The 27,332-nt window shown below is 44.1% G+C and overlaps 1 protein-coding gene across 1 annotated transcript; it reads right to left on the bottom strand.

The window, feature by feature from the left end:
• Window positions 1-19: 19 nt before the first annotated feature.
• GOT2 (glutamic-oxaloacetic transaminase 2) lies at window positions 20-26,954 on the bottom strand. Its single transcript, XM_030795979.1, has 10 exons — window positions 26,743-26,954; window positions 16,354-16,510; window positions 14,750-14,878; window positions 11,801-11,860; window positions 11,130-11,291; window positions 10,799-10,903; window positions 9,270-9,420; window positions 8,611-8,776; window positions 2,264-2,414; window positions 20-1,182 (listed from the first exon to the last, which is right to left on the bottom strand). The coding sequence occupies exons 1-10, from the start codon at window positions 26,829-26,831 to the stop codon at window positions 1,060-1,062; spliced, it is 1,293 nt and encodes a 430-aa protein (XP_030651839.1). The 5' UTR covers window positions 26,832-26,954; the 3' UTR covers window positions 20-1,059.
• Window positions 26,955-27,332: the final 378 nt, after the last annotated feature.

Below are 27,332 nucleotides of genomic sequence, written 5' to 3'. Positions count from 1 at the left end.
ATAACTTAGTAGACAGTAGTTGGGTCTACAGTAATTTTATTGTAACAGAGAAACCAGGCCGCAATAAGTCTACATGGTTAGAGCAGATGGTAGTTCTTTCCAGTGGGTGAAGCCTGAACCCAGCTAGCAGCACACAAAGCCTAGAATATCCTCTTTCCTGGTACCACCCTGCGCCGCTGGACTCACGGTGTGAGATGAGTGGCTGCACACCACATTCAACAAAGGGAGGAGGTCCAACCAGGCAGAGACAACATCCCAACTGGAGAAACTTACACTATCATTCAAGAGGATGCTGAGAGAAAGTACAGTTTCCTACTCTCCACTATTCTTTGCTGAGAAAGGTGAGGGTATAGCATCAGCAGAAAATTATGTTCTTCATTCTTAAATAAATCTCAATAGGATGGAGTTGATGGTAAGTCAAGCAGTAGAATGGGATGAAAATCTGCAATAGTTAAAAAATCTTTGTGTGTAAGGAAAAGAACAGCAATGACAAGGGAGAAAAGAGAGCCTTCTCTTTTTCTTAAATAAGACAGGAAACCGCATTATTTTCCTTGCTGGAGTGGCAGCAGCCTCATTAGTTTTCATAAAACATCACTTCTGCAGTGCGGCCTGTTGATAAGGTTGCTCCAAGATGGGAGGACAGATACGAGGCCGACTGCTCATGATAGAACTAGGTCTTCTCTCAAAGCCTCTAATGTGTGCTGTTTCTCACGAGGAAGCTGACACTTCAGTTAAAGCTTCTGAAATATTGCAATGGCATAGTTGACAGGTTTTTTGGTGCGATGACTTTCTTGCACATGTAAACTCTTTGAAAAAAGTTGGAGAAAAAAGGACAGGGGAGAGTTTGGTTTAATGTTCCAGACGCCAGCCACAGATGCCTCTGCCCTGTGTCACTACATATTCTTTTCTGAGAAACATTCAAATGCTGAGTGTTACACACTGTGGTTGAAAGAAATGATCCACTCACCACCATCCACCCTCTCTCATTGTCTGTGTGAAGCTCTCAATCGCAGAGGCTGAAGACAGAAAGGTTGTCTCTGTTTCCTCACACCAGGGACACTACTTGGTGACCTGGTGAATGGCATGGGCAAGGTAGCCCACATTGCTGGAGGTGACCCCTGCCACAGAGATGCGGCCGTCCTTTGTCATGTAGATGGAGAACTCCTTGATCAGCCGCTCCACCTGCAGAGAGGAAAGAACTTGGGTACCTCTTCCCGGTACAGGGGATTCTCCCCAGCCTGACATGGCACAGTAGCCAACTTACCAAAGCTCTATTTCCTCACTTAAAACCTGTTCCCAGAATTTGCTGTTAGCTTGGAATAAAATAAGAATAAAAAGCTACTTTAAGGCTGAGTGCAGTGGCTCACACCTGTAATCCCAGCTATTCAGGAGGCTAAGGCAGGAAAATAGCTGGAACCTGGAACCTGGGAGGCAGAGGCTGCAGTGAGCCGAGATTGTGCCAATGCACTCCAGCCTGGATGACAGTGAGACTCCATCTCAAAAAAAAAAGCTACTTTAAAGTAGGATGATGAATTCTGAGGCATAAACAGATGGGGAAAAAAACACCTTTAGATTCAGCAGAGCCAGGATTCAATTATGAAACAGCTATTTCTCCTGTTGCTCTCTTGGGAGAAGCAACAGTGATCATGAACATGATCGAAACAAGCTCTGCTCTTTAGAAATTTGTGAGTTCATGGGGGATACAGAGAGGTAAACAACTAAAAAAAAAAAAAGCAAAATAAATGCTAAAAAGTATTACAATACTTTTACCTAAAAGGGCTCCAAAATAACTGTTTTAACTGTTTTTAGGGTAACTTTGAACAGGTGGGTGATCTATGAAGACTCCTTCTGGGGCTGGGCTCAGTGGCTTACACCTGTAATCCCAGTAGTTTGGGAGACCAAGGCAGGCAGATCGCTTGAGTCCAGGAGTTCAAGACAAGCCTGGGCAACATGGCGAAATTACGTCTCTACAAAAAATACAAAAATTAGCCAGGTATGGTGGCACTCACTTGTAGTCCCAGCTGCTCAGGAGGCTGAGGCAGGAGGATCACTTAAGCCCTGGGAGGTGGAGGTTGCAGTGAGCTGAGATTGCACCACTGCACTCCAGCCTGGGTTTCAGAGCGAGACTGTCTCAAAACAAAAACAAAAACAAAACAAAAAACCCGAAAACATTAAATAAAAAAGAAAAAAGAAAAAAAAAGAATCCTTTGGGTTTGCAAAGACTGATCAGTTGGTCTGCTGCAGAGAAATCAGAATCACTCACCTGTTCAGGCTTTAGCCCTGTGAAACAGAACATGCCAATTTGGTCGGTGATGTGTTGCCAGTTGTGGGTGGAACCCTCCTTCTTGAGGTTGGAGACCAGTTGAGTCCGCATGCCAATGATGCGGTCGGCCATGCCTTTCACTTCTTGCAGCCTGTAAAGAAACCCCGAGATACAGCTCATTCTGCCTAAGCACTGACCGATATGCTGGAGTTCACTGCATTTTTACCTCCCTTGAGCGCTCCCTTAGTGTGCCTCAATTCTCAGGTCACGAGTGAGTGACATGCTGTCACTGGCCAGGGAAGAAAGCTATTTTATAGTATTCTGTTTTATATTGGAACACTATTTCCATCAGGCAACTAAAACAGTTAACACACTTGAGTAGAGACAGTCCTTGACGTACAATTTTTCAACTTCATGATGGCACAAATGCAATATACATTCAATAGAAACCATACTTTAAGTACCTATACAGCCATTTTGTTTCTTTCAGTACTGTATTGAATAAATTACATGAGACATTCAGCACTTCGTTATAAAATGGCTTTGTGTTAGATGATTTTGCTCAACTGTAGTCTAATACCTGTTCTGAGCATGTTTAAAGTACGCTAGGGTAAGCTATGATGTTTGGTAGGTTAAGTGTATTAAATGCATTTTCTTTTAATGTAGAGATGGGGTTTTGCCATGTTGCCCGGTTTGGTTTCAAACTCCGAGGTTCAAGCAATCCTCCTGCCTTGGCCTCCCAGAGTGCTGGGATTACAGGTGTGAGCCACCACGCCTGGCCCATTTTCTTTTTCTTTTTTTTAGATACAGGGTCTCAGTCTATCATCCAGGCTGGAGTACAATGGTATGATCATGGCTCACTGCAGCCTCAATCTTCCAGGCCCAAGTGATCCTCCTGCCTCAGCCTCCCAAGTAGCTGGGACCACAAGTGCATTCCACCATGCCTTGCTAATTTTCTTTTTTTTTTTTTGTAGAGACAAGGTCTCCCTATTTTGCCCAAGCTGGTCTGGAACTTCTGGGCTCAAGTGATTCTTCCACCTTGGCCTCCCAAAGTGCTAGGATTACAGACATGAGCCTGGCCTTAAATGCATTTTTGACTTATGACAGGCTTATTGGGATGTAACCCCATCATAATTGCATCTGTAGTAAGAAAAGTGGGCCGGGCGCGGTGGCTCACGCCTGTAATCCCAGCACTTTGGGAGGCCCAGGCAGGTGGATCACGAGGTCAGGAGATCGAGACCATCCTGGCTAACATGGTGAAACCCCGTCTCTACTAAAAATACAAAAAAATTAGCCGGGTGTGGCAGAGGGTGCCTGTAGTCTCAGCTGCTGGGGAGGCTGAGGCAGGAGAATGGTGTGAACCAGAAGGTGGAGCTTGCAGTGAGCGGAGATGGTGCCACTGCACTCCAGCCTGGGTGAGAGAGCAAGACTCTGTCTCAAAAAAAAAAAAAAAAGAAAAGTGGATGAATCACTCTAAAACCTACTAAGATTAAGGTAAAAGCTGTGGGTTAAACAAAAAAAAGACCTTATTTTTGACATGGATGAAATATACATTCCCATCTTCACAATTGAGACAATGTACTATGAATCTACAATGAGCCAAGCTATTTTAGGTGGTGAGGACTGAGACATAGTCCTTGCCTTCAAAAGCTTGCAAGGGATGCTGGTAACCAAACCTGTAAACCAAGTACAGAATATGGCCGCAAAATGTAAAACACATAGGACATTGCTATGCTAAAAGCCCCAAGGAGAGTAAATTCTGTGAGGGACTGGAGAAGGTAGTCCTCTGACTGTGCACAGGGATCACCTGATTCTGAATACAACCTTCCCCTTCCTCAGAATCTACCCTTTCCACTCCATTCCCATGGCTCTGGGACATTCTTGGCTTTCACCAATGACATTCCCATTTACAGTTTATCTCCCTGTTCTTAGGTGTTCACTTTCCTAAACCATCTCTCTATAATGATGTTATGCACAGTTAGAAGAGAGATCACAAACTGCCAATTAAAGACCAAATATGGGACCTAGTAATGTTTTACTTCACCCAGTGAAACATTTTTAAATTGGGCACCTATGCCTAAAAGCTTAAACCTGTAGTTTCTCTTGAAAAATGAGAAGCTGATAGCACTGTATTAGCAAAATAATTACTGGCTGGAGCTGAGGAGCCCCTGGACCCTCCAGCTATGGCATCTGATTTTAAATTTCCTACGGTCTCCATCATCCAGCTTCATTCACTTTGAGGCCTGGATCTCAAAGATATTGAGTACATGAACAGGGCTAGATGTGGAGCCATCTTAGCCAAACCCCTCCATCCTCCTTGTTGCCTGGAGAATCAAGTTCTGACTTCTTACAGTATCAACCAGGGTGCTTCACGATCTGCTCCACCTTCTCAGCTTGGCTGCCTCCCACAGTCCTCCTCACACTCGTGTTTTCATCACGAAAACAACTTGGGGCTTTCTACACAAGTTCTGCATAATGCATGTCCCACGCCTATGCCCTCACTCAGATCTCTGCCCAGTTTCCTTGTCCGTTTCATTTCCTTTGCAAAAAAAAAAGCCCTTTCCCCTCTTTAAGGCACAGCTCACATGCCGCGGTCCTCACTACATCTTCTCCAACTCCCCGCTAGAATCAACAGCTCTCCCTTTAGTCATCATTTATTCCATTCTGTCTTATATTAAATATCATGTGTGGCCAGGCGTGGTGGCTCACATCTATAATCCTAGCACTTTGGGAGGCAGAGGTGGATGGATCCATTGAGGTCAGGAGTTTGAGACCAGCCTGGCCAACGTGGTGAAACCCAGTCTCTACTAGAAATACAGAAATTAGCCAGGCGTGGTGGTGGGTGCCTGTGATCCCAGCTCAGGGGAGCCTGAGGCAGGAGAATTACTTGAACCCAGGAGGCAGAGGTTGCAGTGATCCGAGATTGTGCCACTGCACTCCAGCCTGGGCCACAGAGCAAGAGTCTCTCAAAACAACAACAACAATAACAACAACAACAACAACAACAACAAGAAAGTCATGTGTGTATCTTTCTCATTGGATTATAACCACCCTGAGGGCAGTCATTAACACAGTCTGGCATCTGTGTCTACTACAGACACTCAAATTGTGTATTGAAATGCATGTATTAAAAAAAAACTTCATAACCAGAGAATATGAAAATATGTTAAAAAACATTGAAAATATTAAGTAAAAAAAGCTTAGTATAATTCTAAGTGACAAAACCAAAACCAGTCCTGCACATATGTACATAACAGTATGTCACAACTACAGATAACGATGGGTGGCTGGGCACGGTGGTTCACGCCTGTAATCCCAGTACTTTGGGAGGCCGAGGTGAGCAGATCACCTAAGATTGGGAGTTTGAGACCAGCCTGACCAACATGGAGAAACCCCGTCTCTACTAAAAATACAAAATTAGCCGGGCGTGGTAGCACATGCCTGTAATCCCAGCTACTCGGGAGGCTGAAGCAGAAGAATCGCTTGAACCCAGAAAGCAGAGGTTGCAGTGAGCCAAGATTGTGCCATTGCACTCCAGCCTGGGCAACAAGAGCAAAACTCTGTCTCAAAAAAAACCCACAAAAAACAAAAAAAAAACCCCACACAAACAAAAAGCAAACAAACAAACAAAAAACAAACAAACAAACAATGGGCAAGGGAAAAAAAAAGCTGAGTTAGAATAGCTAGAGTTATGGTTAATTTTTTCCCTTTCACAAACTTTCTGAAATATACTTACATGTTAATATCATGCTGCAAAAAAATATAACTTAAAAAGTACTCAATTTTTTGGTAGGTCTAGCATGAACCTATTATATCATAAAGAACTATCCTGAGCTGGGTGCGGTGGCTCACAGCTGTAATCCCAGCACTTTGGAAGGCTGAGGTGGGAGGATGACTTGAGCCCAGGAGTTTGAGACTGGCCTGGACAATGCAGTGAGACCTTGTCTTCATAAAAAATCAAAAGGAAAAAACAAAACAAACAAAACAAAACAAAAAACAAAAAAAACTATCCTGAACCAGACTCTTAGTATTTAATGTTCATGAGACAGAAAGTGAAGACAGAAAAAACAGTTGTCACATGATGACTAGGCGAGGTACATATCAAGTTTCTTAGAGATAGCAGATTTAGCTTTTCTACCCAAGAGCTGCTTAGAGATGTGACCTCTCAACTAAGCAGCTACACAGGATAAACTCATATAACAAATCGCACCTTCCACAGGCATCATGGTTTTATGAACTCATAGAGTAGGGGTTGGCATACTTTCTGTAAATGGCCAAACAGTAATTATTTTAGGCTTTATGGGCCATATGGTCTCTGCCTGCTACAGCTGCTCACTCAGCCATGGCAGCAAAGTAGTAGCTATACAAAATTCATCAACAAATGGGTACAGCTGTGTTCCAATAAAACTTTATTTACAAGAATAGGGGGCAAACTGGATTGACTCTCAGAACAGTTTGCCAACCCCTTTCTAGAGCAGTGTTTTCTAAATTATGTGTCATGACCCATTGGTAGGTTAATTTTTTTATTTTTTATTTTCTTTTATTAATAGAGACACAGTCTTGCTATGTTGCCCAGGCTGGTCTCGAACTCCTAGGTTCAAGGGAGCCACCCGCCTTGGCCTCCCAAAGTGTGTGCTGGGATTATGGGTGTGAGCCACCTTGCCTGGCTTAGTATGTTAAATTCAACTTAGTAAGATGCAATTGGCATTTAGAAAATATTGGAGTGGAGGCTGGGCTTGGTGGCTTACGCCTGTAATCCTAGCACTTTGGGAGGCCGAGGCAGGTGGTTCACTTGATGCCAGGAGTTAGAGAACAGCCTGGCCAACATGGCAAAAACCCGTCTCTACTAAAAATACAAAAAAATTTAGCTGGGTCTGGTTGTGCACACCTGTGATCTCAGCTACTTGGGAGGCTGAGGCACGAGAATTGCTAGAGCCTAGGAGGTGGAGGTTGCAGTGATCGTGCCACTGCACTCTAGCCTGGGTGACATAGCAAGACTGTTTAAAAAAAAAACAAAAAACACAACAAAACAAAACAAAAAACTCAAGTAAAGCACATGAAGGCTTTAGTATTGAGTCTGAAAAACAGTTTCAGTTATACACACATATAAATATATAATATGTTCAAGGTCATGATGTAAAATATATATTTTTAAAATTTTATAGATGGGGTTTCAGTATGTTGCCCAGGCTTGTCTCAAACGATCTTTCCACCTCAGCCTCCCAAAGTGTTGAGATTACAGGTGTGAGCCACTGTGCCCAGCCTTAAATATATTTCTTACGTGGATTGTGGTCAAAAAGATTTAGTAACACTAATTCAGAGAACAGATGTTGAGAGTCAGATAGTACAGATAATAAAAAACAGGCTGAGTGCAGTGGCTCACACCTGCAATCCCAGCACTTAGGGAGTCCGTGGTGGCAGGATCATTTGAGCCCAGGAGTTTGAGGAGACCAGCCTGGGCAAGACAGCAAGACCCTGTCTCTACAATAAAATACAAAGATACGCAAAAATACTGATTCAATGCTAGCAATTATTAGGACACAAATAAAAATATGATGTTTTTAAGGAAGTCTTCCTATGTAAGGTACTTAATTTGAAAATGATTTTAGGGGAAAGCAGGTTCTATTTAACATAGAAATGATGGAATAAAAGGAACTACCATTTAAAAATTATGTCTGCCTCTTACAGAGAAATACCAATTAACTTGGTTCAAAGTGCTAACAAATACTCGGGAGGCTGAGGCTGGAGGACTGCTTGAGGCCGGGAGTACAAAGTTACAGTGAGTTAAGATTGCAACACTGCACTCCAGCCAGGGTGACAGAGCAAGACCCTGTCTCAACCAATCTATCTATCTATCTATCTATCTATCTATCTATCTATCTATCTATATGTACATATAGATTGAGATGGAGTTTTGCTCTTGTTGTCCAGGCTGGAGTGCAATGGCACAATCTCGGCTCACTGCAACCTCCACCTCCCAGGATCAAGCAATTCTCCTGCCTCAGCCTCCCGAGTAGCTGGGATTACAGGCATGCACCACCACATCTGGCTAATTTTGTATTTTCAGTAGAGATGGGGTTTCTCCATGTTGGTCAGGCTGGTCTCGAACTCCTGACCTCAGGTGATCCGCCTGCCTCGGCCTCCCAAAGTGCTGCGATTACAGGCGTGAGCCACTGCGCTCGGCCTTAATTTTTTAAAAAAGGAATACACATTTTTTGCTCCCTTCCCTGCCTTCCGCATATGGAATCTATGGGGTACTGTATATCACTAGAGGTCAATTAAAAACTAGCTTTGAAGGAGCAGTGGTGGGAACAGGTGGGTGGCTGGGGAGTGGCATAAGCCTTTACCATTGTTTTCGCAACTCTGGGGTGTTCAGAATGGCAGCAGCAATCCGGGCCCCATTGAGGGGAGGGTTGGAATACATGGGACGGATCAAGATCTTCAACTGTGACTCTACCCTTTTGGCTTCATCCGCATCTTTGCAGACCATAGTGAAGGCTCCTACACGCTCACCTGAAAGACAAAAATGGATCTTGTCTTCTACTTCTACTATCTAATGTGCTAAAGCAAATCATGAATGTATTTGCTACCTATTATCTGTTTCCATCCAAAGGACCCCAAAATAACTTTATTATAAATAAAAAGCTTTCAACAACCAGAGTGGTGAACTGAGGCACAAGGAAGTTTTGAGTACTCAGAGTATTTATTCAAAGGTATTTTTTATTGTATCTATCTTCTTGGCTCATGGATTTGTTACTTTTTGTTTAGAGAAGCAGTAATCAGTTTCCTTTGCTGGAAAAATTTAGGGACACCGAAGAATATATGGCTAAGAAAATCAGTAAAATCTATGATACTGGTCTTTCATCTTAGGGTAGGGAGGGACATGGACATGGATGGACACACACACACACACACACACACACACACACACACCTACAAGCTCTATGCCCTCGTGGCATTCTCTCCCAGCATAAGAGCATGTGTCATGCTGGGTGCTGTAGCTTACCATATAAGCCCATGTTCTTGGCATATGATTGGCAGAGACAAACATTAATGCCCTGTTCGATGAAGTGGCGCACAGCCCAGGCATCCTTATCACCATCACCACTGGCAAAGCCTTGGTAGGCCATGTCAAAGAACGCAAAGAGATTCCTTTTCTGAGAAGGAATGAAAGATCAAAGCTTTAGCAGTCTTTCTGAAGAGGCCCCAGATGTTTATAAAAATCTGAAAGACATTTATGTGAAGTGGGCATGGTCCCAATAAGCACAATAAGCCTTTTCTGGGGCTAACATTGTAATCCTGGAAGACTCATCTTATACCTGGGACTCACAAGACAACATCATTAGAACCATTTTATCTTGAAAGTGCTCTCCAAATGCTGTTTCTGTCTCATTCTGTTTGCAGCTTAGATTTGACAGAAGTTAAAGAAAGGGAAACTGGCCAGGCACGGTGGCCCATGTCTACAATCCCAGCACTTTGGGAGGCCAAGGTGGGAGGATTGCTTGAGCCCAGGAGTTTGAGATCAGCCTGGGCAACAAAGTGAGATGCTGTTTCTATGAAAAATAGAATTAGCCAGGCAGGTGTGGCACACATGTCTGTAGTCCCAGCTACTCAGGGGCTGAGGTAGGAGGATTGTCTGAGCCCTGGAGGTAGAGGCTGCTGTGAGCTATAACTGTGCCACTGCGTTCCAGCTTAAGGCGACAGAGTGAGACTCTGTCTCAAAAGAAAAAAAAAAAAGAGAGAGAGAGAAAAGAAAGGGAAATGAAAAGTAGTGAAAAGGGAAAACAGGGACATGAGACAACAGGAATAATATTTTCCTCTCTAGAAATTTTGACTAGTGTCTTCTCTTACAGCTGGCTACGCTTTGAGAGTGATCATGGCAATGCTGCAAAGGAGAGGACATGAAAAAGTGTTTAAAAAGATCAATAAGCAACCACTGACCAGGGCGAATATAGGCATCAACAGCAGACATCCTGGGGCCAGTGGACAGGTTTTATCAGAGTTCCCTACATCCAGGATGAGGAAAAAAATTATTTTCTTTTTTTCTTTTTTAGAGACAGAGTTTTGCTCTTGTTGCCCAGGCTGGAGTGCAGTGGCACAATCTCGGCTCACCACAATCTCCACCTCCTGGGTTCAAGTGATTCTCCTGCCTCAGCCTCCCAAGTAGCTAGGATTACAGGCATGGGCCACTACGCCCAGCTAATTTTGTATTTTTAGTAGAGACGGGGTTTCACCACGTTGGCCAGGCTGGTCTCGAACTGACCTCAGGTGATCCACCCACCTCCCAAAGTGCTGGGATTACAGGCATGAGCCACCGCGCCCGGCCAAAAAAAATTACTTTCAAATACTCATGCGTCATCAATCCCAGAACTGCTAATCACGCAAATGGGGAGCCCTTTTCTGGCAGCTTATCCACCTGTGTGGACATTTCACGCAGGTTCAAGGTTAAGACTCTCTGTTGAGACATTGCCAAATTAAGCCTCCAAAGCTGGTTACTAAACACAGAACTGTCGCCAGTGAGTGCATCCTCCTCACCTTCACCACTGTTGCTATTTCCTTCCACTGTTCCGGACGCGGGTCCACTCCCGTGGGATTGTGGGCGCAGGCATGCAGAAGAAGAACACTCTGCTCTGGTATTTTCTAAAGAGAAAAACAGCCAAGAGACGACTTTGAAGCTTTAAAGGAAACGGTTTATCTGAAATGCCACAGGATCCTCATCATTTGATAAGTAACAAAGGTAACCAGAAGTCTGGGAATCAGCTCTTCCGCAGTATTTTAACTCAGATATTGGGACATGGTGGGAGACATCAAATGTCCACAAGCAAGGAGTTTTGTTCACCTCTCTCACCCTGAAAGCCACACTTACTGAAATATCCTCCACAGCTCCTGTGCAGTCAAAACCGCAAGTCTTGGGGTCGTAATATCGATAACCTTGTAGCTGCATGCCAGCATCCCTGAAGATGGGTGTGTGGTTTCCCCAGGTTGGTTTGGGCAGAAAGACATCTCGGCTGAACTTAAAAAATCTTTGCTAAAAGATGGGACGAAAGGAAACAGAAAAATGAACAAAGGAGAGGCAAAAAAATGTTGACGTGCTTTACTGAGAGAACATTTTTCTCCACTGACACCCAGTTTCTCTCTATGGTTGAGAAGCAGTATTGACTCAGCAGTAAGACTGCCTGGGTTGGAATAGTCTCTGACAGTTATACTGGCTGTGTAGCCAAGGACCTTTCTGGGTCTTGCTTTCTTCACTTGTAAAGGGGGTTAATTGTACCTCTCTCATAGGGATTAAACAAGTTAAAATGCAAAAGCTCCGTAGTAAATAGTAAGTTCCTAGTGAACTGAATTTATCATCATCACTAATATATCTTTCCTGTAATTTCTTCAAAGTCCTTTCATTTTTTCATCATAGAATAGGACATCTGCAAACTTCATGGAAAGAAGAAATCTACTTCTGCATCAACAGTCAAATACACACACAACAGGAAGCCCTGTCATCCGGAATTTACAGTTCTTTCCTGAAGAAGCTTCCAGACTCACCAGAAAACTGGCTCCGATTCTTAAGGCTCCAGTTCCAGAAATGGTCTGCACAGTGACAAACTGAAGGAGAGATACCCACGGTCAGTGATGTGTAACACTCTCTATACAGGCCCAGACCCAGGGCCACTGCTCTGTCCAGGACCCTTCATACTTCAGAAGCTCATTCTTTATGGCCTGTTAGTATCATTCCATGCTACACGGGAAACTTTCAGGACACAAAAATTCCTCCTCAATATGAAAAAGGGGTGAATTATATAAAAGATATAAAAAGACACTGAGAGGCTGGGTGCGGTGGCTCATGCCTGTAATCCCAGAACTTTAGGGGGCCAAGGTGGGTGGATCACCTGAGGTCAGGAACGAGACCAGCCCGGCCAACATGGCGAGACCCTGTCTCTACTAAAACAAAAATTAGCCGGGCGTGGTGGTGCATGCCTGTAATCCCAGCTACTAGAAAGGCTGAGGCATGAGAATTGCTTGAACCTGCGAGGTGGAGGATGCAGTGAGCCGAGACTGTGCCACTGCATTCTAGCATGGGCAAAAGAGTGAGACGCTGTCTCAAAAAAAATAAATAAATAAAATAAAAAGACACTGAGAACAGTCACTACATTAAAACATTACTTTAGAATTATACAAAGTAGAATGACTCTCTAAACATCAAAGTTCCTTGAAAAGCAAGTCAACAAGTATACAAGGATAACATTACAACATTTTAAAGGTTTTCTGGCCGGGCGCGGTGGCTTATGCCTGTAATCCCAGCACTTTGGGAGGCCGAGGTGGACGTATCACCTGAGGTCGGGAGTTTGAGATCAGCCTGACCAACATGGAAAAACCCTGTCTAAACTAAAAATACAAAATTAGCCAGGTGTGGTGGCGCATGCCTGTAATCCCAGCTACTCAGGAAGGCTGAGGCGGGAGAATTGCTTGAACCTGGGAGGCGGAGGTTGCGGTGAGCTGAGATCGCACCATTGCACTCCAGCCTGGGCAGCAAGAGCGAAACTCCATCTCTAAATAAATAAATAAATAAATAAAGGTTTTCTAAGAGGTCCCCTTCTATGTGTTTTCATAATCTGAAAATATTCATGTTTTGGGTAATAGGAAGATGCCTGAGGTGAATCTCCTTATTCAAATTGGTCAGCTTTAAGGGACAAACAAGACATCACCGTAGGTTTAAGAGGTTTTTGTTTGCTGTTTTTAAAGGCGTTGTAGAAGTACAAGGCTCTATAAAGCACAAACGTATTTTTCTGGACTGGGGTGGCAGTAGATTATAGAGGGAAAAACCCAACTAAAAAATGATTTTAAATAGTTTGTCCTGCAAACTTTGGCATGATGGAAATAAAAACCTCACTGAAGGTCCGATAATACTACAATTCACAAAGGCACAACAATTTTTTTTTTTTTTTTGAGATAGGTTCTTGCTCTGTCACCCAGGCTAGAGTGCAATGGCATAAACTTGGCTCACTGCAACCTCTACCTTCTGGGTTCCAGCAATGCTCCCATATCAGCTTCCCCAGTAGCTGAGGCTACAGGCGTGCACCACCACACCTGGCTAATTTTTGTATTTTTAGTAGAGACGGGGGTCTCACCATATTGGTCAGGCTGGTCTCGAACTCCTGACCTCAGGTGATCCACCCGCCTCGGCCCCCGAAAGTGCTGGGATTACAGGAGTGAGCCACTGCGCCCGGCTCAGGCACAACAACTTATAAAAGACAAGCTGATGTTATTTTAAGGTAGGCCAGTCTCATACTTAGGTTGTTATCTAGATGGAGCAGAGACTAGGCAAAAAAACACGAGAATTAAAAAGTACAGAAATTTCCAGGAGGGGCTAACAGGCAGTTGACTGTATGGACAGAACTAAACCAAACTCTATTTGACGTAGGATAATTACTACATAACCCTGGGGTTGAGGTTGCATGCTTTACTCTGAGTTAACAAATTCATGTGTGGACTTAGACCAGTCTTGTAAATAAAGTGTATTTATTCTGGCTTTTCAGAGGGGGAAGGGGAGAGAAAATGTTGACTTAATTTTGCTAGTTTGTTTGTTTCTTCACTCCCCAGGCTTACCCAGAAAAACATACAAATGCACTCACTAAAAAACATATTTTTTTCAAAAGAAAGTGAACCACAATGTGCATGAGTTCACATGTTGGGAGCATGGTCTTCTTTCTGTGTCCATGTGGGCTGTGAAGGGACAGCAGAGGGCTGCCAGACTGGTCCAGCCCCCACAGTCCACCCATGGCTTGTTTCCTGCTTGCTGTTTCTGTGCAAGTTGGAAGCTTAGGACATGAGGGTGTGGGCTAACTGCAGGCTTAAAACTCGGCATAGTTAACATTTCTAAAGCATATTCAATGTAAAATGAACATAAGCAGGTAGAGACTAACAGCAAAAGTAACGTCAAATCTATCAGTCAAACGACTACCACATTTTCAGGATTACTAGTAGTACATTTTTGGAATTGGTGTCATGTAAATTATTTTATTTAATGATGGCAATTTACTATCAAATAAGAATTATTAGAAATAGTGTGGCCTCCTCAAAACAATCATTACACACAAAATGAGTTATCTTTTCATATTTCTTAATTTTTTTTTTTTTTTTTTGAGATGGAGTTTTGCTGTTGTTGCCCAGGCTGGAGTGCAATGGCACGATCTCAGCTCACCACAACCTCTGCCTTCCAGGTTCAAGTGATTCTCCTGCCTCAGCCTCCTGAGTAGCTGGGATTACAGGCATGGGCCACCATGCCCAGCTAATTTTGTATTTTTAGTAGAGATGGGGTTTCTCCATGTTAATTAGGCTGGTCTCGAACTCCCGACCTCAGATGAACTGCCCGCCTTGGCCTCCCAAAGTGGTGGGATTATAGGCGTGAGCCACCATGCCTGGCCTAAAATTGTTTAAATAATTACAAATTTGTTAAAACAGACCTGGGATGATGCCAGAGCCTGCTCAGCTTACCCGACCACTCTTCAAGACTTCGCTGTTCTCACCCAGGGCTAGTTCTGCAGATGCCTTGCAAAATTCAGCCAGTCCCCCAATGGGCAGGTATTCCTTGTCCAAATTTTTTGCGGCAATCTGGGCCTCTGCCTAGACAAGAGAAAATACATCCATTGAGTTTCTTCTCCTTACTTGGAATTACTATGATTAATGTTTAAAGTTTTATAAGTTAAGTTTTGGAGGTAAAGTCTTTTTTTTTTTTTGAGACGGAGTTTTGCTTTGTCACCCAGGCTGGAGTGCAGTGGTGCGATCTCGGCTCACTGCAACCTCCACCTCCCGGGTTCAAGTGATTGTCCTGCTTCAGCCTCCTGAGTAGCTGGGATCACAGGCGTGCACTACCACGCCCAGCTAATTTTGTATTTTTAGTAGATATGGGGTTTCACTATGTTGGCCAGGCTGGTCTCGAACTCCTGACCTCAAGTGATCCACCTGCCTCGGCCTCCTAAAGTGCTGGGATTACAGGCATGAGCCACTGCGCCTGGCCAAACCTTTTTTTAAAATTTGAAGTTACTCTCCGAGAAGAAGAGTAGGTAGAATGCTTGATAGTTTATATTGTAGAACAGAAATACTTTCTTTTTCAAATTGTATTTTGTTGTTAAAGTTAGGTTTTATGTGGATGGGTATAGTCTCTCTTGGTTACAATTTAACATAAAATGAGATTCTTGGAATGCACAAGACCAAGGTTTAAGAGCAACACCTAAAATAGATATAAGATGATTAAATCAAACTAAATACAAAACGAGAAGCACGTCAAGCTATATGCCAGTCTAAGAACTTCGAAGGGTTAACAGTAATAGCCACACATCTTCGCGCTTTGGCATTGGAGGCCTGGCTGTCCCTTACAAGTTGTGTTACCCTAGGCAAGTTATTTAGCCTTCCTGAGCCTCAGTTTCCTCCTCTGTTAAATGGAGGAACTATTTCTACCTCTCACACAGTGTTGAGGTGAAGTGTGAATGAGGGAATGTACAATAGTGCTTGGTTGTGATGCAGGTTGCAGTAGCAAATACTTGCTGAATAACTTAAAAAATTATTCTAAGGGGATTTGTTACATTATTTAGTTAACAAATGAAGATGCTACTAATAAAAATATAACAAAAGAAAGAGGTGAAAAACATTCCATAGCTCAGCAGGAAGAAAGGACAGAGCATGCCTGTGTACAAAGGTTTGATTAAGGTAATCACAGTTAGAGAAATGGAAAATAAAAATAGTAATCCACGAAGAGCTGTTCCTCTCACCAAGAGACAGTGCTTAAAGTCTTGGTCCTCTTATGCACCTTCAGGATTAAACTAGGCATAGCTAAGCATTTCTAAAGCATATTTAATGTCTGTCTTACAGATGATCACAGAACCATAGAAAGTTCAATCTTGGAAAAAAACAGGTGGTTCCAACCTCTCACCTTTACAGTCAAGGAGAATATAGCCCAGAAAAATCGGGTGATTCATGCCATTAGTGCCAGAACTAAAGCCCAGGGCTCCTGATTCCTGGTCCAGCACTATTCCTGCCACTCTCCAGGGCTCTCTTCAGTTTATTCATCCCACTCAGAAGGAGATGAACAGCAAGCTCACCTTGCGGACGCTAGGCAGCACGTAAGGCTTTCCGTTATCATCCCGGTAGGCACCAACTCCCAGATTCATCTTTTTGCTATTGGTGTCCCTCTTAAAGGCTTCAGTGACTCCCAGAATGGGATCTGGAGGTCCCATTTCCACATGGGTCCACCAGGAGCTGAAATGAGAAATACATTAGCTCAATCCCATTAGCTAGATCCAAGATCCATTTTACTTATTTATTTATGAGATAGACTCTTGCTCTGTTGCCCAGGCTGGAGTGCAGTGGTGCTATCTTGGCTCACTGCAGCGTTTGCCTCCTGGGCTCAAGTGATTCTCCCATTCCAGCCTCCCAAGTAGCTGGGATTACAGGCATGCATCACCACGTCAGCTAATTTTTGTATTTTTAGTGGAGATGGGGTTTCACCATGTTAGCCAGGCTGGTTTTAAACTCCAGACCTCAAGTGATCCACTGCAACCGGCCATATTACTCTTATATGTTTAAAATTATGAAAAATACAAATTTGTGTTAAACGAAATTGAATTGCTATTCTGACAAACTTTTTTTTTTTTTTTTTTTTTGAGACAGTCTCACTTTGTCACCCAGGCTGAAGTACAGTGGTGTGATCTTGGCTTACTGCAGTCTCTGCCTCCTGGGTTCAAACAATTCTGCCTCAGCCTCCATGAGCCAAAACAGTATTGATTTACAGAAAATTGAGCAGATAGTACAGTCCCATATACCCTTACCCCCAGGTTTCCCCTATTAACATTTTACATTGGTATGGCACACTTGTTACAATTAATGAATCCATACTGATATATTATTATTATTATTATTTTTGCGACGAAGTTTCCCTCTTTGTCACCCAGGCTGGAGTGCAATGACGTGATCTCAGCTCACTGCAACCTCTGTCTCCCACGTTCAAGCGATTGTCTCACCTCAGCCTCTCGAGTAGCTGGGATTACAGGTGACCGCCACCATACCCAGCTAATTTTTGTATTTTTGGTAGAGACGGGCTGGTCTCAAACTCCTGACCTCAGGTGATCCGCTTGCCTTGGCCTCCCAAAGTGCTGGGATTACAGGCGTGAGCCACCATGCCTGGTCCATACATTATTAGGTCCACACATTGTTTAGATTTCCTTAGCTTTTACCTATTTCTGTTCCACGATTCCATCTAGGACACCACATTATGCTTAGTTGCATGTCTCCATAAGCTCCTCTTGGCTGTGACAATTTTGGGAATGCTGGTCAGGTATCTTGTAGGATGCCCCTCTACTGGAATTTGTCTGATGTTTTTCTTATTAGACTGGGAATATAGGCTTTTGGGAGAACAGTAATTGTATTTTGTAATACACCAGCTTAACAATTTCTTTTTTTTTTGGAGCCAGGGGATGGAATCTTATTCTGTCACCCAGGCTGGAGTGTAGAGGCATGATCTTGGCTCACTGCAAACTCCGCCTCCTGGGTTCAAGTGATTCTCCTGCCTCAGCCTCTCAAGTAGCTGAGATTACAAGTGTCCGCCACTACACCCAGCTAATTTTTGTGTTTTTAGTAGAGATGGGGTTTTACCATGTTGGCCAGGCTGGTCTCGAACTCCTGACCTCATGTGATTTGCCCGCCTCAGCCTTCCAAAATGCTGGGATTACAGGCGTGAGCCACTGCGCCCGGCCTTGAAGACAATTTCTAAGATCTTTAGGGTAACTTACACTTTTGGTCTAATATTACAATGAATTGATTAACAGATTATTATTCATTGCATACCTAAATAATTTCTAAGATAGACCACAGACACATTGATTACCAAGCATAATTTAAAAATTATATACCTTTATTTTTACATGCTCGAGAGGCTATAGCTTTGAGTCATTAAAATAAAAAGGTCTTTCTTTGTTGCCACTTTAAGGAGGTATAAAAGGGATATATGTGGCTGTAGAAGTTGTACTGCGTGTATTCACGAGTTTTGCCAGTTGGTTTAGAATGCTTGTGTAGGACTGACATCACCACCCTCTCTTCTTAATTTTCTCTGGGAAATAGAAGCTACTTTGGTTAAAAGATAAGCAACGAGTGTTGAGACCACACTAGGATCAACAGTGACAAATAAATACAACTGTGTGTTTTTAAGGAAAAAGAGTAGTATTGGTCTAAAGCAGCAGTTCTCAAACTTTGTGATCTTTAGATCCTGTTATACTCTTAAAACTTACTGAAAACCCCAAAGAGCTTTTATTTATGTGGGGTATAACTATTAATACTTACTGTATTAGAAAAACTGAGCAGCTTGTTATACTTACTGATTTATTTGAAAATAGCAATGATGGAAACACACTGCATGCTAACATAACTAACACAGAACTAACATGTTCCCAGGGAGAACTACCATCCTAAAAGACCAGTTTGTTTTAAATATGAAAGAGCACATGAGGACAAAACTTAGTGAATTTTGTTTATTTTTTATTTTTTTGAGACGGAGTCTTGTTCTTGCCGCACATGCTGGAATGCAATGGCGTGATCTTGGCTCACTGCAACATCCGCCTCCCGGGTTCAAGCGATTCTCCTGCCTCAGCCTCCCAAGTAGCTGGGATTACAGGCTCCTGCCACCATGCCCGGCTAATTTTTGTATTTTTAGTAGAGATGGGGTTTCGCCATGTTGGCCAGGCTGGTCTCGAACTGCTGACCTCGTGATCCACCCACCTCGGCCTCCCAAAGTGCTGAGATTACAGGCGTGAGCCACCCCCAGCCTGCTTTTTTTTTTTTTTTTTATTTATTTTTGAGATGGAGTCTTGCTCTGTCACCCAGGCTGGAGTGCAGTGGCACGATCGTGGCTCACTGCAACCTGTCTCTGGGTTCAAGCGATTCTTCTGCCTCAGCCTCCCAAATAGCTGGGATTACAGATGTGTGCCACCATACCTGGCTAATTTTTGTATTTTTAGTAGACACAGGGTTTCATCCTGTTGGTCAGGTCTCTAACTCCTGACCTCAAGTGATCCACCCACCTTGGCCTCCCAAAACGCTGGGATTACAGGCATGAGCCACTGCACCCGGCTGTGAATTTTGTTTTGATCTATAGTAAGTGAATCTGAAAAGAAGTTAACTTTTTTTTCTTTTGTAAAGAGATGGGTCCCGGCCGGGTGCAGTGGCTCACGCCTGCAATCCCAGCACTTTGGGAAGCCGAAGTAGGCGGATCATGAGGTCAGGAGTTTGAGACCAGTCTGACCAACACGGTGAAACTCTGTCTCTACTAAAAATACAAAAATTATCTAGGCAAGGTGGCGTGCGCCTGTAATCCTAGCTACTTGGGAGGCTGAGGCATGAGAATCGCTTGAACCCAGGAGGCGGAGGTTGCAGTGAGCCGAGAACACACCACTGCACTCCTGCCTGGGTAATAGAGCAAGACTCCATCTCAATAAACAAACAAAGAGATGGGTCTCACTCTGTCCCCCAGGCTGAAGTGCAGCCTTGACCTCCTAGACTCAAGCCATCCTCCCACCTCAGTCTTTCAAGTAGCTGGGACTACAGGCGCACACAAGTTAACATTTTAACAAAGTTTGCCCAATCTTGATGGACTAGTTTCCTTGGTTTAGTGATTAATAACTACACCTACAATATAAAAGGCTTTAAAAAAAAAAAAAAACTGTGCAATCAGTTTAGAGTGTAGAGATTCTCTGCCTTGCCTGAACACTTTTCTAGGCTTTATGATCTTCTAAAGCAATCATTAAGAACACTATGCTAAGGGTTGGGAATGTAAAGAAGAGTACAACACAATCCCTTACCACCTGACTAGTCCACTGTAGTGATCAGCAGGGATCTGCATGCAATGCAGGCTGGGCACTGCAGGGAGATGACGGATAGTGATATACACCTACCCAGGGCATTATTATGGGATATTACTTATGGGAGCCCTGAGCAGAGGACCTAATAGCTTGGAGAAGGGAAGGAAAGTACTGCACAAGGTTAGGAAGGCTTCCCAGAGGACGTGACTTAGCAGCTGAGTGCTAAGGCTGAAAGGAGGAGTAAAAGGGCTTTCCAAGCAGAGACCTAAGAATAAAGGCTCACGGTGAGAAAGAGCTGGGGGTTGTTGCAGGAGAATTGCTCAAGTTCTCCTAGTAATCACTTATCCACTGTGAATCAGCCACATGTTTCAGTATGGTACCATGGAAGTTCTCTGTGTTCACCATGCTGATAAACTCGTGAATTACCTCATGAACACTTCGTTCCCAACAAAGGTTCTCTTAATGTACTTGTGGCCAGTCAGCACTCATACACCTCACTCCTCCATGGGGCACATGTGATGGCAGTACAGAGTTTAATTCATGCTCCCTTGACAAGTTTAAGACTGCTGCAGTCTCAATCGTTGTAATTAATTAGTGTGTACAGTCAATTCTCTGTTATTAAAGGGCAGATTATTTCCAGTTTTTTGGATTTCCCAGGCTCTTATTTCTTGTAATGGTTCTTTTAATAGTTTGCCTTGGGTAATTTCAGTACTGGGCAAACTGCATGGATTCAAATAATAGCTCAGTCACCTGCCAGCTGTGTGAGCACTGGCAAGTAAATTAAGCCTCAACTTTCCTTATCTGTAAAATGGGGCCATAGAACTACCTATCTCACAGGGCCGGTATAATGATGAAAAAAACACTCAGAACCTAGATTGGCAGAGTGCTTGATGTTCGCTAATAGTCATCGTTACTAAATTATTACCACTCCATTTTTATTTGTAACCATCCTGCATCCCAGTACAGAGCCTGGTGAGGCCAGTATGTAGAGAATTCAAGGAGCACATACAGCCGTAAGACCTTGTGACCAAATGCACGTCCTTTCTGCTTTTTTTCCTCTTTAAATACAAAGCGAATCAAGCATGGCTGTGGGGGGAGACAATGTTCATCAGTTTAACAATAACCCACAACCCTCCGACCAACTAACCTTTTCTGCTTTTCTTTTTTTTGAGACGGAGTCTCACTGTGTTGCCCAGGCTGAACTGTAGTGGCACGATCTCAGCTCACTGCAAGCTCCACTTCGCGGGTTCAAGCTATTCTCCTGCCTCAGCCTCCCAAGTAGCTGGGATTATAGGTGCCTGCCACCACACCCGGCTAGTTTTTAAAAAAATTTTTAGTAGAGATGGGGTTTTGCCATGTTGGCCAGGCTGGTCTTGAACCCCTGACCTCAAGTGATCTGCCCGCCTCAGCCTCCCAAAGTGCTGGGATTACAGGCGTGAGCTACCGTGCCCGGCCCTTTTCTGCTTTTCAATTACTACTGCATAGTTTTTTCTAGAGTATCGGGAGACACTGCCATTATCACCCTTCCCCCTCACTAGTGTTGGTGCCAGTTCTTTTAATAGCTTGCCTGTCATTTTGTGTTGTTGTGGCTCTAGGTTGCTCGGCTATTCCTAGGCGATAGTAAGAAGCACAGATACCTTAAACCAACTTCTGAACTGGGCCTGAAGAAAGCTTTCATTATTACTTAACCACAATTCAGACCCTGAAAACATGTACCCACCTGTCTATCTACATCACTGTCATTAACTGCCGAGTGAAAGGAATACCCTGAATGTCAAGGACATACTAGATTATAAAAGAGAACACTTCTGGAAAAGTTTTCATTTTTCAAAAGATGGTCTGGCTGGGCATAGTGGTGCTTGCCTGTAGTCCCAGATACTCAGGAGGCTGAGGTGGAACAGTCACTTGAGCTTAGCGTTTGAGGTAAGCCTGGGCTACATAGAGACCCTGTCTCAGGAAGAAAAAAAAAAAGAAAAAGAAAAAAGACGGTCTGTATCTTCCAAGACCGTCAGTCATAACAAAGCCACTGCCCACTGCTCCCTACCACAAGGAGAGAAGGCATCATTCTTGTTAAGTAGTGTGAAAAGCACTTATTTTTCAAGTTCTTTAAAATGTTAAGCATAGAAACTCAGAAACCATAGCCTTGTGTCTTCTGGTATATCTTTTAAGAATTCTTTTTTTTTTTTTTTTTTTTGCTTTGGAAAATGACATGTTTTTATTGCTATGTTTGCAGTGGCTTTTTAGCACAGTAAGAATGTCCCCGCAGGCCCACCACCCTCACTCAATCCCAGCCCTCCAGCCTCTGTCTTTTAAGAATTCTAAACACAATTTCAAAGTACTGAATTTTTAAACAATCTAAATATAGGAGCAGGGATACTCAATTTTTTTTTAAATGTAATAAATTATGTTCATTTTACAATTACAATGCTAGTTTTGAGGTTGAAAATGAAATACAGATTAAATAACACAGGTATGAAAACCACATATCTATTGCTTGAGACAAGTTTATAATCTAGATCACAAGGAAAGTTGTTCTTAGCCAGAGAGAGAGGAAGGGGTTGCCTAGCTAGGGAACACTGACAATTTATGGAGACATTTCTGTTTGTTGAAACTCTGGGGGAAAGCAGGTGCTACTAGCATCTGAAGGGCAGAGGCCTGGGAGGTTTTTTTAACTTTTATTTCAGGTTCACGGGTACATGTGCATGTCATGGGGGTTTGGTGTACAGATAATTTCATCATCTGGGTAATAAGCATAGTACCTGACAGTTATTTTTTCTGATTTTCTCCCTCTTCCCATTCTCTACCCTCAGGTAGGCTCCAGTGTCTGTTGTTCCCCTCCTAGAGGGATACAAATTTTTTTTTTTTTTGAGACAGGGTCTCACTCTGTCACCCAGGCTAGAATGCAGTGGCATGACCACGGCTCACTGCAGCCTCTACCTCCCGGGCTCAAGTGATCCTCCCCGAGTAGCTGGGACTATGGGTGTGTGCCACCGTGCCTGGCTAGATTTTTGTAGAGATGGGGTTGTGCCATATTGCCCAGGTTGGTCTCCAACTCTTGTGCTCAAGTGATCCTCCTGCCTCAGCATCCCAAAGTGCTGAGATTACAGGTGTGAGCCACGGCATCTGGCCTAGAGGGAATACTCAATTTGATTAGCCCCACATTAGTAACCATCTTTCAGCTCCTCCATGCCTTTCATTATTCCATTTCTTAAAATGGTAAAGACTACGCACACACACATTGTAAGAACTCTGATGTTTTTAAAGGAATTGAGTAGATGAAAATAAGAGTGTTCTAGGGGCAGAACTCATGCTGATAACCTGTGACCTAGAAAGTGATTTCTATCAGTACACTTTGGATACAAGCACAACGCCTCAAACACTGAGCAATATTGACTGGTCATCCAAGAGAGGTTAGGTACAAAGTATTCAGGTAAGCCTTTCCAACCAAATCACACTGTAGTTTCCCTGGAGCTTAAGCCTACTTAAAGTTTTACAGTTTTTAAACTGCTTTTCCTCACATTCTTCTTACTTTAAAATCAGAAGGGAAGTTAATTAGCTTGCCCACAATCACAGAGCTAAAAATGGCAGGGACAATAGCACAGTTGTGATTTTTTTTTTTTTGAGACACAGTCCTGCTTTGTTGCTCAGGCTGGAGTGCAGTGGCGTGATCAGCTGGCTCACTGCAACTCTTCACCTCTCAAGCGATCAGGCTCAAGCGATCCTCCCACCTCAGCCTCCCAAGTAGCTGGGACTCCAGGTGCACATCACCATGCCCGGCTAATTTTTGTATTTTATGTAGAGACGGGGTCTTGCCATGTTGCCCAGCTGGTCTAGAACTCCCGAGCTCAAACAATCCACCTGCCTCAGCCTCCCAAAGTGCTAGAATTACAGGTGTGAGCTACTGCGCCTGGTCTGTGATCTTTTAACCAATGGTTATGGTACCACAGTTGCACACTGCATTTTTAAAGTCTCATGAGACCTGCTGAGTTATTTCACCAAAAAGTAAATAATCAGAATTAAATAATTAAAAGCAAATCATTATAAATCGAAATACATTAGTATCTTTTAATCAGAATTAAATAATTAAAAGCAAATCATTATAAATCTAAATACATTAGTATCTTTTTTTTTTCTTCATTCAACTGCAACTATGTCTGATCTCATGTCACTATACATTTACAGTACAGGTCAACAAGAGAAAGTTTTATTCGCAGTGTTTAGCTAAATGATACACCTGAATTTACAAAGAGTTCCACATATTTACAAAGAGTTCCAAGTATGCCATTGGATAAATCCTCAGTTCTTCAGAATAACAACAGACAAGGTTTTATTGTATTAGAATGAGCCATTTAAATAGAAACGTCGATGAGTTCAGTTTAAGTATTTTCCACTTTTACCATTTGGAGCTAGGTAAAGATCACTTCCACAGTGTAAGGAGGGAAGTCTGATCTTGCCTGAACGGTTAACTTTCATGCCAAATATGGCATCTGATTCTATCATCTAATCAGGTATCATTATTTAAATCTGAAGAGTAATTCCTCAACATCAGGTGCTCAACTATTTCAAGAATTTATTTTCTGGTCAGGTGGGGTCGCTCAGCCTATAATCCCAGAGCTTTGGGGGGCTGATGTGGGAGGAGTCTGAGACCAACACAGGGAGACTCTGTCTCTACAAAAAATGAAAAATTAGCTGGGTGTGGCAGTGTATGCCTGTAGTCCCAGCTACTTGGGAGGCTGAAGCAGGAGGATCACTTGAGCCTGGGAGGTCAGGCTGCAGTGAGCCATGATTGTGCCACTGCACTCCAGCCTGGGCAACAGAGTGAGACCCTGTATTTAAAGAAAAAAAAAAAAAAAGGGGAATTTTTTTTGTGTGCATATTTTGCAGCACTGTGGTTCCCCTGTGTAAGATTAGTCGAGAGAAGAAACAATAAAATCTGTAACTGGTTATGATCAATTAGTTGTAAACACCATTACACTTGGATCAGTCTATGTTCAGATTTTGATCTAAGATACAACATTAAAATGTCATACTGTATTTGTTTCTGTTGCATTACGTGAAAAATCAGGGCTTAAAATAAAAATATCCAATATAAGAGACATGCCAGGAACTGTTAATAGTGCTGAGATGTAACAGTGAATATAAAGTAGGTAAAGTCTCCGCTCTCATGGAACTTATATTCTAGTGAGAAAAATACAGAAAAGAAAAATGAGTCAGACTCTCAAACTGAAAGAATGACTAACCCTGACCCCAAGGGATTTTCACCAAGCACTAAAGCTTCAGGCGATCTAGCCAAATCCATAAAACAAGGTATTATTTTAAGATTACTACAATAGGGAAACATACTTTCTCTTGCCGGAAATTTTAAGCACTCCTTTGATTTTCCAAATTTGCTGCATAAATAACTCCTCCTGGCTCTGGCCCACTAGGTAGGCAGACTTAAAGAGCACACGTTGACAGTGGGCCAGGAAGGAGCCAAGTCGGGAAGAGAAGAAAGTGCGAAGCCTGGGCAAAACTGTACTGCCAAGGCTGTGGGGCCCTGCTGGCTGAAAGACACAGAGCATACATTCAAATGAAAGGCCAAGCTACGCTTTGCTCCTTGCAGTTAATACCTGCTTGGGGGTGGTTTTAAAACTCAGTTCCTTATTAAGGTAGTGCTTAAGGAGAGTGCTCCAAATCGGCTTCTTGAGTTGAATTAATCGTCTGGCTCCGGTCTCCATTGGGAATGAATTACTAGAGCTCGTTTCAAGCTCTGAAATTTCCCTCCATACTATTATACACGCCACAGTACGAAATTACGTTGTCATTTTTTGAGCAATGACAATTTGTCATTGTCCTTCCCTCGCTTTGTTCACAGTTGTATCGCTGGCATCTGGTCCAGAGCCTGGCTCTGAGAAACTGCAGTTACGAAATATTTACTGAATGAAAGAGCACAGGGAGATGGAGAGGAAGATTGATGGCCTCCCTGCAACCGGACCTCCTTAGGGGCAATAAGGAAAAAACAAAACAAAAAAAGAGGCACACTACACCTCGACCCTTTCCCAAGCAAAGGCCAAACGGGCCGCGGGGTCATAGGCACCTCGGGGGGTCGCAAGGTCAGGATGCCGCACGCCAAGGTCGCAGGTGCGGGGAGGAAAGCGAGGCCCGAATGCCGGCGCCCCAGAAACCTTCTTCTCGCACGCTTCCCGCCCAGGGCACACACGCGGCAGCCAGCCGCCGCCGGCCCACCGACTCGGGCGGGCCGGGGGCCAGGACAGGTGCGCCCGCCGCCCCCAGGGCACCCTATCAAGGGCACGGGCGTTCCCCGGCGCCGCTGCCCCAGTACTGTCCGCACCCCTCCCACTTGAACGGGAGTCCGGGAGCCGCCGAGGGCCACACTGCCTTTCCCTAGGGATTGCGTTGCACGCCCTGCTGCAGGGCCCAATGTGGGGACCAGAGGGATGTGGGATCCTGAGGATCATTGTGGGGCACGGACGCTCAATCCTCAGCCCCCAGTAAGGGAAAGCCGAGGGGGTGGCAGAAAAGTGTGTGTGTGTGAGTGACAGTGTGTATTTGGGAGCCGGGAGGGGTGAATGTCCTGGGGTGCTCGCAGCTCGGCGGGGCAGGGCCATCGCCCTGGCTTCATCTCCGTTTCCGTTGGCTTACCTGGCTCTGGCAGAGGCCGCGGCGGCAAGACCCCGGTAGAAGGCGGCGGCGATCCCGGGGAGGACGCGGCCGGAGTGCAGCAGGGCCATGGTGGACCGTAGGAGGGCAGTGGGCAACCGCAGGACGGAGCAGAGGGCGAGCGGACACACACACAGGGAACGGGCTCCTGTTGAAGGTAAGGACAGCGACTTCCCCGGGCCAGAGCGGCCGCGTGCTGGGCCCGAGCCGCGTCACAGCGATCCCTGGCGGCCGGCGGGCGGAGCGGCGTGGGCTCAGCGGAGGTCGTGGAAGAGGATGACTGCAGTTTACCTACGCCCAGCCCTTGCTGCGCTTCATTCATTTAATCCAGCCGGGCCAGGCCTGGCCGGCCGAAGAGGTGGCTGCTGTTATGGCAGTTTGAAAGATGAGAAAATGTAGGCTGACATAGTTGACGTATTTTGCCTGATGCCTTACAGCCATTAGGACCCAAGGTGGCCTTACTTTCAACCCTAATAGTTTCCCTAAGCACAAGTCATGTCACGTCCTTCCTGGATGTTTCCTTATCCCCCACCCTTTTTTTTTTTTTTTTTGAGATGGAGTCTCACTCTGTC

Source organism: Nomascus leucogenys, chromosome 2 (assembly GCF_006542625.1).
Source record: "Nomascus leucogenys isolate Asia chromosome 2, Asia_NLE_v1, whole genome shotgun sequence".
In the NCBI taxonomy this organism is placed as follows: Eukaryota; Metazoa; Chordata; class Mammalia; order Primates; family Hylobatidae; genus Nomascus; species Nomascus leucogenys.
The sequence above is the reverse complement of the archived record's forward strand: the minus strand, read 5'-3'. Positions and strand labels throughout refer to the sequence as shown.